Source organism: Diadema antillarum, unplaced genomic scaffold (genome assembly GCF_040938485.1).
Source record: "Diadema antillarum isolate AM-2024a unplaced genomic scaffold, OU_Dant_1.0 scf00000169, whole genome shotgun sequence".
In the NCBI taxonomy this organism is placed as follows: Eukaryota; Metazoa; Echinodermata; class Echinoidea; order Diadematoida; family Diadematidae; genus Diadema; species Diadema antillarum.
The window spans coordinates 646,758-661,383 of NW_027271058.1; the positions used below are offsets into that span (position 1 = coordinate 646,758).

General features: G+C 35.6%; 1 protein-coding gene across 1 annotated transcript; it reads left to right on the forward strand.

The window, feature by feature from the left end:
* The first annotated feature begins 521 nt into the window (after positions 1–521).
* On the forward strand, positions 522–14,272 carry LOC139722653 (folylpolyglutamate synthase, mitochondrial-like). The gene is made up of 10 exons (XM_071633946.1): positions 522–590; positions 3,170–3,283; positions 6,932–7,050; positions 8,055–8,262; positions 8,681–8,742; positions 9,399–9,501; positions 10,108–10,185; positions 11,904–12,066; positions 12,257–12,382; positions 14,217–14,272. The coding sequence occupies exons 1-10, from the start codon at positions 522–524 to the stop codon at positions 14,270–14,272; spliced, it is 1,098 nt and encodes a 365-aa protein (XP_071490047.1).
* The last annotated feature ends 354 nt before the right edge of the window (positions 14,273–14,626 follow it).

Here is a 14,626-nt window from a genome sequence, read left to right on the forward strand (position 1 = left end):
CGACAGTGCTTCACGTGTTCAGAGACAAAGAAGTTTTTTTTGTCTTGTTTTCTGTGGTCTTTTTTTTTTTCCAGGCCAGCGCTCATGCCCATCCCTCGCTGTAGTCCGCATTGTAGGGTATGTTCATTGATCGTATTCATCCACTTTCGTCCACAACCTTTTCTTTTTTTTTTTGTTGTGTGTAACACTCGTATTTTGCTTTTATTCTTTCTATCATCACGTGTATGATCATCATAAGACTAACTGTTTCTCTTACATTTTTTTTTCTTTCCCTTGTTCCAGGCGAGTTCGTTTTTGCTTGCTTTAAATCTGTCTTTGTTATTTCAAATCTATCACATGTCGAGCGAGTGCCGCAGCAGGGTGTGAATCTTACTTTATCGACATTCTAATTCCTGCACATGGCACCGAGAACCTGACACAGACATCGTATCTATATATGTGATATTGAAGTATATCAACACTTCGCTTACTTTCAACCAGGAAACTATTTCAGAAACTCTTCCACAAAGAATTCTGCCAAGATGGAAACTGCCAAGTCAGATCATGTCACCAACGGGTTTCAACACAATGACGAGGAGGGCCTGTATGAGGTATAGTAATCTTATTGAGATTTTTTCGCTTTAAAGCCTCCGTAAGTAGATAGCTTTATAAGTTCAGAGGGCCATTTAAAGGAGAAAATGTTATTCGTCCACACACTGTACAAATTTATGATCTGTGGTATTTTCCCCCTGTATTGAACGTCACCTGAAGAGACTTCATTGTATCTTAAAGTCAATGTGTAAACTCGATACACAATGGTATAGGTATAGTCACATTATGACCGTAAACAAAATAAAAAATAGGGAATTCCTAAATTTGTCTTCACAAAAGGTATAAACATTAGTAGGAACCGTCACCCATCTTTTCATCTCTTTCGCCCTATCCTATATATCTCATCTTCATTCTCACTCGCTCAGTGTTATTTTTTTTTCCATATTTCTCTGTTTTGTCTTCATCTCTTACTTCGTCAACTGGGAGAACTGTAATGTTACATCCATGAATAATGATGTGTTTTTAGGCTTATAATCTGGTTACAATTTTTTTCTTTTTATATTATGCAATTGCCTTTTTTAACCGTATGTATAAGGTTTTTTTTCTGTATTCATGAAGTTGCTGGTTCGTTCCTTCTTTGTATAGTATATTAGCATTTTCTCTGTATATTTTAATCATTGCTGGTAAACCAGACCCAATTCAGCCATTGGGCCTGCCAAGCCTGATAGGCCTAATGACTAAACCCCATTTAATCCATTCAATTCAATTCAATTCAATTCAATTCAATTCAATGCATTTAAATTGGTAAAAGGTGATGATGCTGTCACCTCAAAAAGTCCAAATGGCTTCAAATACATTTTCACTAAATTATCATTGTTGACATGAAATAGATACAAATATATAAGTTGGATCTTTCCTATCGAATTACTGTGATCCTGGGATAACCTGATCAACATGACTCTATCTAGGGTAAAATGTGGGTTGCCAAAAGCATGATTCAATACTGTACATTTAAATCTGAATGTCTTTGAGGTAATAACAACATTGGATCATCTCACTTGCGTGCTGTTTAGAGGTGATCTATCTTATTTGCAAAAAGAAATGACACTTTTGAAAATTCCATACTTTTCTTATCTTTTCATCAGATTTTGATAAATTTAAAAACTCTATTCATTTGATATTCCTGTTATTAAAAAAAAGATGATGAAGAACTTCACATTGTAAAAAGTTAATATTTGATTTAGAATTAAAATTTTCAAACAAAATATCTCTTTTAAAAAAAGCAACATTATTATATAGTATCACCAGGTGTTCTCAGTTGTACAGAATATAATTCTTCCCGAACCCAATTTCATCTCTTGTTCAAGACTATAGAAAGGAAATGTTGTCTCCACTTTTTACGTGATTAGTATTTTGTCTTTTATCACTTTCATTGAATCTAACTGCTAATTTTCATTCAATATTTATTTCTTCATATAAGACTGCATATGTCATTGCTGCTCGATTCCAATGTATTCTTTTTGCTATTCGTCATCTTGTGGTGAATCCACTGCGTTGCAAGCATATGCACAACGTCAACTGTTTTTTCTCTTTTTCTTTTTGTTTTCGGTTGTTTTGATAAGCCGGTGAAGATCCAAGTGTGTTCAAATATTCAATGATTTTACATGACAAAATTAAGGCAATTCCATATACCTGGAATATTAAACAGTCGGTATTAGAATTCAAAACTAGAAGCAAGTTTCACTTAAATGCACTGCTGTTCAAAAGGTAATCATTGAATTATGCACTGCATCTATAACTGCATGTATGAAAGAAATCATATCACTCGATTTATTCCTACATATCGCCTGATATCATTTTTTAACTTACCGGAGGTAATCAAGAAGAAAACTTGCATACAAACAAGTGTACAAAATAAAAGGGATTTTACTTCTCTCTTTTGATTTTGAAATCAGATATGTTCTTCTCATGTAATATAGATCTAATTGAAGGCACAATGAGTGCAGATATCGTACAAATATTATTTTGTCCATCTCACTTATACTTGAAAGAGAACTCTATTTTCATCATTCTATCATCTTCTGATACGCATCTCGAATGCATTTTGACAGATTTAGGCGGTACTGGGACAATTCCTTAACTTTCCCCGTCAATTTGGTACTACGAACTTTGGTAAAGTTTTAAAAAATTCCTGTCAAAAATTTAACGCCGACAATTTCCTGAAGATATTGTGTAAGCGAGGAAAAGACTTCTATAGGCTGATATGACATATATCGTCACCTTACATATACCTTAAGCAGGTTATATATGGGACTCGTCATTTTACAATGCCTTAAGCAGCTTATATTATGTGGGACTGTGACTGACACAACCGTTCAAGGAAAATTGTTGATATATAAGAATTTATAACTTTCCCACTTTCATTCAGATATTACTCAAATTTCACCGTTCTGTTCGTTAGTTTTCTCTTTATACTGAAGTCAGCTTTGATGTACAATTGATTTTCACTTTATATCGATACTCACACGAAACTGTTCCGACACATTATCATGTAAATATTGCTGTTGTTATAAATAATTTTTCTGTTCCAGAGTCTTATTATGATTATTTTCCTTCGTTTCTGTTCTCCTTTATCTAGATTTTCTTAAAGAAGGTTGAAAAGCTTGTCTATGTTTTTAGGGAGTATTACCCTGACAAGAGATCGGATATGATTTCTGACTGCAGGAAGCTACTGAAGAGAGTCGGCATAACGGTATTACATGATTCGAGCACGATTCTTTTTTTTTTTCTTTGAACCACTGGGTATTTTTTTTTTTTTATGCCTCCGCCACGAAGTGGTGCCGGAGGCAATATGTTTATGCAATGCCAGCAGGATTATTTTTTTTAACACTTGGTGTATGCACGTATAACCTAATAGAGTTTCTCTGGAAAGTTTTTGTTTTGTTTTGTTTTTGCCTCAAAGGTCAAAAGGTCAAAGATCAAGTGAAAGTGCTGAACTAAGTTTTTTCCTTCACATCTCGGAAGTGGCTCAAGTTATCTTTAAACTTTCTACATATTTATGCATGTTCTGCCTGACAGTGATTATCTTATGAATTTTAGGGTCAAAGGCCAGATGAAAATGGTAACAATTTACTATTACGACTGATATAAAGAATACATGGAAGATATTGAAGCAGGCTATGAATATATCAAAAAAGAAATTAAATATTACAAAGTTAAAATATGATAATAAAATTGTTGAAGATCCTAATGATATAGTTAATATTTTTAACTCTTATTTTTCAATGATTGGGGAAAATCTGGCAGAAAAAGTACCACAGTCAAATATGCATTTTTCTACATTCTTAGGTCAACCTAATTCTAGTTCAATTTTTTTTGTTCCAACTACCAAATATGAAATAATAGATATTGTTACTGCAATGAATAATAAACGAAGTGCCGGTTATGATGATATAAGTAATTTTATTTTAAAGGGAATTATATCATCAATTGCTGACCCACTTTCATATATTTTCAATAAATCTATACTAAATGGTGTTTTTCCTGAAATTATGAAAATAGCTAAGGTTTTTCCTTTATTTAAAAAAGGAGATGAATTTGATGTAAGTAATTATAGACCCATTTCTTTGCTTTCATCCTTATCTAAAATTTTGGAAAAATTGGTGTTTGTAAGAACAATTAATTTTCTTAATATTCATAATGTTTTTACAAATTCTCAATTTGGGTTTCGTCAGAAACACAGTACCATTCATGCCCTTTTGAAGTTTATTGACCACGCCGCGCATACTATTGATAATCATTCTCATCTTATTGGTATCTTCCTGGACTTCTCCAAGGCCTTTGATACGATAAATCATGACATTTTATTATATAAATTGTCTCATTATGGAATACGGGGGAAGGCCTTGGAGTGGTTCAGGAGTTACCTACAAAATCGAAAACAATATGTATCTCTGAACGAGAATGACTCAAATCTAGAATTTATTAAATGTGGCGTCCCACAGGGTAGCTTATTAGGACCATTACTTTTTATCATTTATATTAATGACTTTTGTAGATCATCTGATATACTCTCATTTATACTTTTTGCTGATGATTCCAATGTTTTCTTTTCTCACCGAAATCCAGATACTCTCGTAAGCATTGTTAATTCTGAACTGAAAAAAGTTACTCAGTGGATAAGAGCTAATAAATTATCACTTAATCTCAAGAAAACTAAGTATATGCTTTTTAGCAATTCTGTAGAAGCTTTGCGCACAAATATCATTTTTGATGACACTCTGTTAGAACGTGTATCTCATATAAAATTCCTTGGTATCACAGTGGATGATAAACTTTCATGGAGACCGCACATTATTAACATTAGTACAATCATTTCACGTAATATTGGTATCATAAATAGACTCAAGTCTCATATTCCAATGTCCTCTTTGTTGACCTTGTATTTTTCTCTGATTTTACCGTATCTTAATTACGGACTCCTAGCATGGGGTAGTGCCCATCAAACTTTATTAGATAAATTACTAGTACTGCAAAAAAGGGTACTTCGTATCATGTGCGGCGTCCCGCCACGTTCCCATTCAGAGCCATTGTTTACTAAATATAAGATTTTGACAATTAAAGATTTGTATTTTTTTCAGCTTGGTCAGTTCATGTTTAATTACAATGCAAATGCACTTCCCAGTATTTTCAATTCAATGTTTCCACGGAATCAGTTTTTTCATAATTATCCGACTAGACAATCTAATGAGTTTCATTTGCCCCTCCTGAGAACTTTATTAGCTCAGAGTACATTTATATACACCGGTCCTAGATTTTGGAATTCATTAAGCTGTGAAATAAAAAATTCCCCTTCTTTGCATTCTTTCAAGCGCAAGTTGAAATCATTTCTGTTAAATCCTCTTTGATATATTTCGTCATTAGTTAGATCTCATCAACCTCAGGGTTCATCATCCATCCACCAATCTTTCGTTTACTGACTTCATTATTACGTAATGGATTACATGGATTATTATGCAATAGCCATTAAATCCCTGCACAGCTGCGTGCAGTACCAGCCCTCTGAAGCACATTCTCAATCACCCCCTGTTCCATTTCCCTAGTTCAGCGTGTAGGCATTCTCTTATTCTCTTTCTCTTTTTTTAAAAAAAAGAAGAATGAAAAATAAATGAATTGAATTGAATTGAATACTATTCAATACAGAAATTGCACTTTTTCTCCATACCTTGGAAATTACTCAATGCATAAACGTATGAATTGGTCAAAGTCAAGTTAAAGACCTTAAATCCCAAATCATACATGCTCTCCTATTCATCCAATTAAACCTAGGTCAAGGAAGGTGAACATTCAACACATTTGTAACAAACTTGTCATTTTAATATTTAGCCAATTTTGTGAAAATGTAATCACACGTTGTCCACATGTACTATCTAGACCTATAAGGAGAATCATGCATCATGGCGGAGGCATACCAGTCGCCATAGCGACATTTCTAGTTCTTTATTATAATTATCATGGTGGGGAGGGGTATTATGTCTAGAAGAGGGACGGTTGGAAAGTGTACCGTGTATCCTGTTGTGAACACGCTGGTAAAGGAGTAACAGTGACGTCAGTGTGTAGTAGAATTGGCCAAATGGGAAGTACTCTATTTATTGTGTGCAGTTTAATCCATGTGTTTCATACTGTAGAGCGAGTAAAGGTGTGGGGGGCAAGGAACTTTCATTGTATTGAATGTCGCAAGTTAAGAGATAAAGATTAGGTAGAAATGTATGCAGCTAACTGAGTTTTTCAATGAAATTTTAGTATTTGCTTACTTTATATTGTATCACTTTTATTCCACTCGTTATTACAATTAACATAGTCGTTTTGCTGTCATGATGATGATTCCCATTTGTTACAAAACATCCTTACCGTATCAGGGCAATTACCACCCGTAAAGATTAAAGTTAGGCAGTTGTTAGGTTAAGAGTTTAGATAAGGTTTAGGATACGACGAGGGTTAGGGTCAGGGGAAGGGTTTGAGGTAATTGCCTAGGGGGTAATTGCCCTGGACCCATCCTTACTTGTAGATACCATGTAAGACGCTCACTTACATCGGCAAAAGAACGACGCCACATAGAAACAATCTATATGCTGAAGCACGATCTATTAAAATCATGCGAGGACCTAGCCCTCCTATGATAGTAGAAAGAAATTTGAATTAATGAGAGAGAAAAGAGAGACCGCATTCGCGTCGTTAGGACCAATGGTCATTAAAGTCCAAGAGCATGCAGGACACTGCAATGTGTATGTGAAAACAAAACAAAGAAAAAAACAAAAGTAGTTGGTCTTTAGAAAGTAGACCCAGTTTGGTATTAGACTAAGAGACGGTAATTGGTGGAACGTTTCTTACTCTCAAACAGAAAGAGGTGTTGAACTCACTGTCCTGCATTCACGTAGCGGGGACCAAGGGCAAGGGTTCAACGTGTGCTTTGACAGAACGCATTCTCAGGACCTGTGGATACAAAACTGGACTTCTGACGTGAGCATGAATCATTTTTTTTTCCAAGTCGCTTTTTCGCGGTCCCGTTGTATTAAAATTCGACATTATGGAACAATCAAGGGGCACAATTTTGTGATTTTGTGTACATTTTCTATGGAAAAAAGATGTTCTGTCATGAAAGTCATGAAAACCTGATTATTTTTACAATTAATCACTTTCATTGATTAGTTTTGTGCTAATTATGGTAAAAAAGTGGTCAGTGACAATTTTCAATCGAAAAAAAGAAAAAAACAAAACTTGAAAAACAGAGAAATACATAAGACATTTTGAAAACAATAGAATACATAAGAATTGAAACGAGCTTTGGAAGTTTTTGTGATGTACAATTGTTGCATATGCTGAAACAGATTTACAGATCAAAATTTAGACTCTCAATGCTTTTAATTAGGCCAAAATATGATTTTGAGCTTAATTTGCATAATTAATTAATTAAAATTAGAACTATATTGATTATTTCAAAAAATCTTATGACACAATCTTGTAGATTTTGACGTGGGTCTCACACATGTGAAATTTCATCGCGATTGCACCACTGATGGCCAAGATTTTTGGGGGCCGAGATTTTTGGAAGGCCGAATCCCCCCTCCGGTTTGAGCATAGCCAAAAAAAAGTCCGGCCGGCCCTTTAAGGGTTAAATTTCATCTAGAACAGCCACTTTTTGTTCCTGTTAACAGCTTGATTATGTTTTGGTATGTCATGAGGATCCTGAAAATGTAAGTTTCGAGGAGTCCTGGGGGGGGGGGTGCACGGTGACCCCCCCCCCCCCCCCCCTTAGGTATACCCTACTATAAGGCGTTGCATCAAAACCTTGCAGGATCCTGCACGATCCTGCACGATCCTGATATTTTGCAGGATCCTTCAAGGTATAATTTTGATGCAACGCCTAAATTTATTCTTGGTTTCATTTTTGCTGAAAAACGATCCACGGGCCACTTGTTTGCTTCAATTTATTCACAACGTTTGCTACAATTCATTCTATGCAGTTCACCACCTCTGATTGAAGTGAGGGAACGAATCCGTGTCGGGGGTGCAGCGCTTCCCAGGGAGAAGTTTGCCCGTTACGGCCTGGACTTCCTCGAGATGATCGAAAAGAATGCTTATATGAATGCAGAAGATCCACTGTACTATGAAAACTTGGGCCATTACCAGCTTTTCACTCTCATGTCGTTCTACATCTTCCTGCAGGAAAAAGTATGTTTATGGTGTACCTTACTTTCGTAAACATGAAAAAAAAAACACCGATGCAGCCTACAATTCCATTCCTTTTGGGACAATTGAAAAAGAAAAGAAAAAACATAAAGGCCCTTTCACTACAAAAGTTCAAAAAAAAATTAACTTGTTTCGAAATCCATTAAGTTCACAGTGTCAAATTATGAAACAAAAAGAAATGAATTGAATCGCAGAAACAAATACTAATGATATATCTCCTTTTTTCTTTCATTACTAATATTCGCTTTGCTTTCCAAACTACATCTTGTTCAATCATCATCTTTCATATTAGCACGGACTCCATGTAGGTTTCTTTTTGTTTGGTTTGTTAACATTTTGTATAGCCATCACAGCAAGTGATTTTTTCTGCTTTCTGTTTTCGCGGTTTCTGTATCTGAAGGTGGACGTTGCAGTCATTGAAGTAGGCTTGGGAGGCGAGTACGACACGACGAATGCCCTTTGGTGAGAAGACATACCTCAACTCTCCTGTCTGAATGCTATTGCAAAATGAATATTGTCTTTAAACTCATAGGTTAAGGACCGTAGGAAAAGAGGCAGGGACATCTATCTACCTTTTGTCGTGATGGGGATGGGGAAACAATTATACAATATGTTACATGATTATGCTATAAACAGTCACACAAAAGGTGACAAAAGGGTATTAAAGTAATAGCTAATTTAGAGCACAGGACAGTATTCCCAGCTGTTTTTATATTTACTTCTTTTGAGTGAGGGGGGGGGGGGGGTACTCTGAATTTACATTAGATGTCATGGTGACTTCAAATGTTAAATTGCGCCCTCTGTAATGACATCATGTACAGAATCCAATGTCACATACCTAGGACTATAAAACATTGAGTGGGAATGGACTCAGGGCAAATATAAATGCGTTTTCAACAACTGATTGATATTTGCAGTGAGCTGTGATAAGAAAGATATCGGGTTTAGTTTACAAACAAAGACAGAAAAATGGTGAAAATAAATTCTGCTTTTCATCATCCATGCTCTCCATGCAGAATGTTCAACAATCATTGTACGTCATTTGTGCAATAGCAGTTATCATTCGATTTCTTATGAGTTAACCAGACTTCTCATTTCTTCATCGGATATCTTTAAAGGTCTTCAACAGTTGCCGGCGTGACGTCACTCGGCATCGATCATGTTCACATTCTTGGACATACCATCGAAGAAATCGCCTGGCACAAGTCCGGCATCTTGAGGGTTAGAATCAATCTAAATCGGTTTGACGTCACAATAACATATCATCATATGTTTGTGAATGTGTCCCTGAAGAGCAAAGAAATTTTGTACAGTATTATGGACATGTCATTTAATGTTTCAGTTGCTATCTCATTGAAATGAATGTTGACACCGAACCCGTGCACGTATCTTAAAAGAACAAACGAACAAGCAAACGAACAATCCAGAGTGTTCTATCCAGAGTAGCTGTAAGTATAGGGTCTCCATACCGTCAAGCCTCGGCTTATTTTGGAGACCCTTCTGTTTAAGTTCCCTAAGCTGTATGTACTTGTTTTATTTTGTACTAAAAACTATGTGTCGATATACTGTTTGTCATAAATGATTTGTACTCAATCATATCTGATGCAACGGAATTAAGCAGAAATAAATCAAATCAAATCAAAATCATATCAAACAAAGAAAAAAATAGGATGTTTAGAATAAGATGTTGATACCAAACATTTTAAGCGCAAATTAATCATATGAAAGAAACGCTTCCAAATATAAAACTGTATTGGCAGTAACGTTCATAATTTAGTACAAAAATACAGTCCCCTCTAAATAAGTCATGCTGTCCCCGTCTCGTAGGAGGGTCACACAGCCATCACGGTCGCCCAAGACGCCGGGGCCATGCGAGTGTTAGCCCGCAGAGCTGCCGAAAGAAAGGTATTATAATGTTTGTATTATCTGTATGGTCTTGTGTCAGAAATTTTTTTTCAAGGATTCTTCGATTCATATGCATGTGAATCCAAAACGACTATTATTCATTTATTTATTCTACGATTATTTGTGGTAAAGATACACTAACAGGTATACCTTTTTTTGAAAAAGAGTTTTAAAAAGATAGACAGGAGTTGTTTATGATTCTGTTTAATTCTCTTAATTGCTGATAAGAGTTACTTGGGTATTACATGCGTGAATCAAAATATTTGTTAATGAATGGTTTGTGTGTGTGTGTGTGTGTGTGTGTGTATTCACACAATATGCAATGTGTTGAGGTTATATAAGATGGAAATTTATAGATTCACTACAGGTATGAATTTCGCCACTTTCTAAGTTGCCGTCAAAAAAGAAATGAACGTTTATTAGATTAAAGTATTTTGATAAGCAGGTATCTCCAGTAATCGAAATATATCACGTTCATTGCAACCTGCGTTGTAACATTATTAGGTAACATGCATTGGGAAGCATTTACATCGAATTAGTTTGTGTCATATGATATGTAATTAAAAACGGTACCTCTGTATGAGAAAAAATAGCAATCATGGTAGCCCTCTAAACAAATTAAAACTGTACAAGGTCTCTAATCGATATTTCCTGCCTCATGTATTTAAAAGCCTAGTTTGTTTTAGAAATTGTTTTCATTGACCGAAACTTCATCGCAGTCAATTGCCATATAGGGCTGTGTGTGAATATATAAATTTATTATTATTACTATTTGCATTATTATTTTCATTAATAACACTTTTCTGTGAATAATTAAGTCAAATTTTTGTTCTTAATTTTCGGCACTTCGAGTGCTTGCTGCAATGCGTTTAAGGTTTTGTACTTCCAATACAATATTAGCCTGGATCTTCATACATATTTTGAATTTTTTTCTCGATTATTTGATCTCATAACAGTAGGAACAGTTCAACGTTCTTTAGACAAATTTTCATGATACAAAGAAAAAACACTATGATTTGGCAAATCAGCCAAAACGAATATAAATAATTTCATAGTAAATATAGAATGATTGATTTTGCAAGTGGAATTGTCAATGAATTCTTTAGAAAATTACCCTGCATGTTCACTATTTACACAAAATTTATTCAATTTCTATATCGGTAACGCGCAACGCTCAAGTGCGCATTCAGTGTGATCAAATTTAAATGATCTAGAATATGAAATAATTACAATTATTTAAATTATGAAACAATTATGACGAAAAATTAAATCTAAACCGAAAAAAAAATCATATTTTGCGCGTTTTTAACAAAAATTATATTATTCCGTTCTTCTTCTTTTTTTCATTAAAAATGTGTTTCTTTAATCTCTTCCTAGGCGAATTTTAAGCATACAGTGTAATTACACTTCGATATTTGCAAATGGACAAAGAAAAAAAATACTGCAAAATCCAAAATTCGCACTAAATCACAACCCTTTGAAAAGGGGATCTGTTAAATGGTTTTCCCCATCCAGATACAAATTGATAATCTGATGTCAAGTAATCTCGTCTAAACAAAATGTTGCTATTCGTAGTTTGAAAAACAGCATGTGTATTAGAACATGTTGAGAAGAAAACAGTCTTAGCGGAGGAGTCTAAGCAAGTAAAGTTCACAATGTGTTTTTTCAAAGAGAGAGAGAAAAAAAAAATGGATTTTTTTTTTCGGCGTCACGACCAGGCCACTCTCAGAGTGTGTACGCCACTTGAACACAACGACTTTCAAGGCAACCCAGTGAAAGTAGGCCTCTTCGGAAAGCATCAGCTTCTCAATGCATCCCTAGCCGTGCAGATTACCAAGGCTTGGATCGAGCAGAAGGATTCAGGCAGATTCCGCTTTCAAGGTGGGTAATGCATATTCGTACCCTGATTGTATAAGACACATAGAAGATACATTAACTGAACTTTATGACCTACTTAAATTCCCGATCTATTTCATTTCATATGCTTTCTACGAGGAAGTTTGAATGAAAGAAATTAGAATATATTGCCCCTACAATTGTTTTGTTTCTTGCTTTTCTCTTGCTCCCTCAGTTCCGGAGCACCCCGTGGATCCGGACTCTGTCACGGGACTGATTGACCCCACTGGTGAACAACAGTTGACCTACGGAGAGCTTGAAAGGACATTGCCCTTTACTCTTCCTTCTGAGTTTATTCGAGGTGGGTAACGCAATTCAACAGATAACCATTCGGCCGTAGTCGTACTCGTAGTCCATAAAAATAAGGGGGAGGATCAAGAGAATATGCTGCGTATTGTCGGTTATTCTCATCCGTGGGAAAAGCAATAGTAACAAATGTGACCCTGCATCACAAAACCAACAAAAAGTCGCCAGACATGGATTTAAGAGCAGACTCTAAGCTTTAAAATGATGTATAACTCAATTCAAATGGGCTCCCCTATAACCTTGTAAGTATTGGAAAGAAAGCACACACTCTGGAAAAGTGTGAACTGAGAAAAGCGTTTCTGAAGTACAGGGTCTATTCAAGCATTAAATCGTTACCAAGCTGTGCTAGCTGGGCAATGAAAGGGACTAAACACAGGATGTAAACTACCCGAGCGATGAACAAAGAAGGGATTCTATTAACACGTTCTGTCCATGATTAATGCCAACTTTCAAGGCAGTGAAGTTATCAAAAGTTATTGGACTTGAAGGTCATGAGTGTGTAAAGGATTTCAAGAAATGAAAAGGGGACTCTAAGACATATCTGATCATTCTATTCTATTCAGATAAACTGCTGAAAACACACTTTACCATTCATGTTATGATCCCGAATTAAAGAATAATGTAGAAGGATAACTCTTTCAGAAAATACGAAAAAAGTCAAGACTGAATCAGTTGACCCATTTCACCTTTTTGAGTCCTCACGTAAAATCAAGGGGTGCGACTTTTTGTTCGTTTTGTGATGCACGATCACGAATGTTTTCGATGCCAGCTGAATTGATCAAACAAATTTTCCACTCCAAACTTTTAGCAAGAGCTCCTCACATTTAAAATCATATTCATATAGTGAACTCGGTGAAAGTGCACGTGACTGTTTGTGTTAAAGTGTTCGTGCAAAATGTTTATATATATATATGTGTGGGGGGTATATATAAATAAATAAATAAATATATATATATATATATATATATATATACAGTGTGTTTGTATATATATATATATATGTATATATATATATATTTATATAGATGCATTCATAAGAATAAGATTGGTTCGCTTTCAAAATACGAATAATATTCCATCCGTTTCATTAAATTTTTCTTCGTAGTCTTTGCAGTTCAGAATTTCAGTTACTTTCATCCAAATCAATTGTAATGAGAATATGAGTACACATTAAGTGCCTTTATAGTAAATGTCGTAATTATGTTCATAATGATGCTCCTATTCAAATAATCTATGTTATATCACAAATAGAAGCAAAATACTGATCCCCCCTCAAAAAAAAAAACAACACACAAACAAATGTATGTATATGTATATTATGTGATAAGCCAGTTCACAGTTACAATCTGAGCATGTGCAGATAAAGGTCATAGCAGACCTTCTCTTGAAATGGATTTGCAACTGAGGTATTCAAAGCCTAGATAGGGCTTCTTGGCAACTGTGTTGTAAATGATCGAGGTTCAGATTGGTATTTACAGGTGAATTTGCATTCTTTTCAGCAACATTAACAAAAGCCATTCATGCAGCACTGACATGTAAATTAACACTTCCTGCATTACTGTTTTCAACTGCTCTTCTTGGTTGAGGACTATTCCATGTTTTGCAAAGTCTGTGGTTGGAGAGGTCATTGCAGACTATAGTGCTAACTGTGAACTGGCTTATGGTATCATTCAACTACACTGTCGGTCCAGATCAATAAAATTTACATATCATGGCTACTTTTTCTTTCAAAAGGAGCACTTGTGCGAGTTCTTGTAATTGTTTTGACCAACTGATGTATTACAACTTCTGCACTACGTGCCTATGATCTTCCTTTTTTCTCGTTCCAGCGCTGGCGTCTAGTCACTGGCCTGGCGAAACCAAGTGGTTAAAGGCAGCCACGTGACATACTACCTCGACAACGCACACACCACCCACAGTGCGTTCATGTGTAGAGACTGGTTCGCTGAAGTGGCAGAGCGTGAGGCGGGGGACATAGGAGGGGTCGTCAAGCGAGTACTGATGTTCTACCTCGGTGGAGATAGACAGGCACAAGACATCATGGCTGCTTTTCTGTAGGTCACCCAATCAGTTTAAGGCTCAAATCTCCGGATATCGTTCCACACCATTTCTCTCTGCTGTACTATCAACATTGTGATGTGTAAAAGAATTCATTATCAACGCTCACAGAACGTGTAGAAGTGCAGGACTTCATGGCTCCTTCTGTTATAAGCGGCTGCTGAGCACCTGACGATTACGA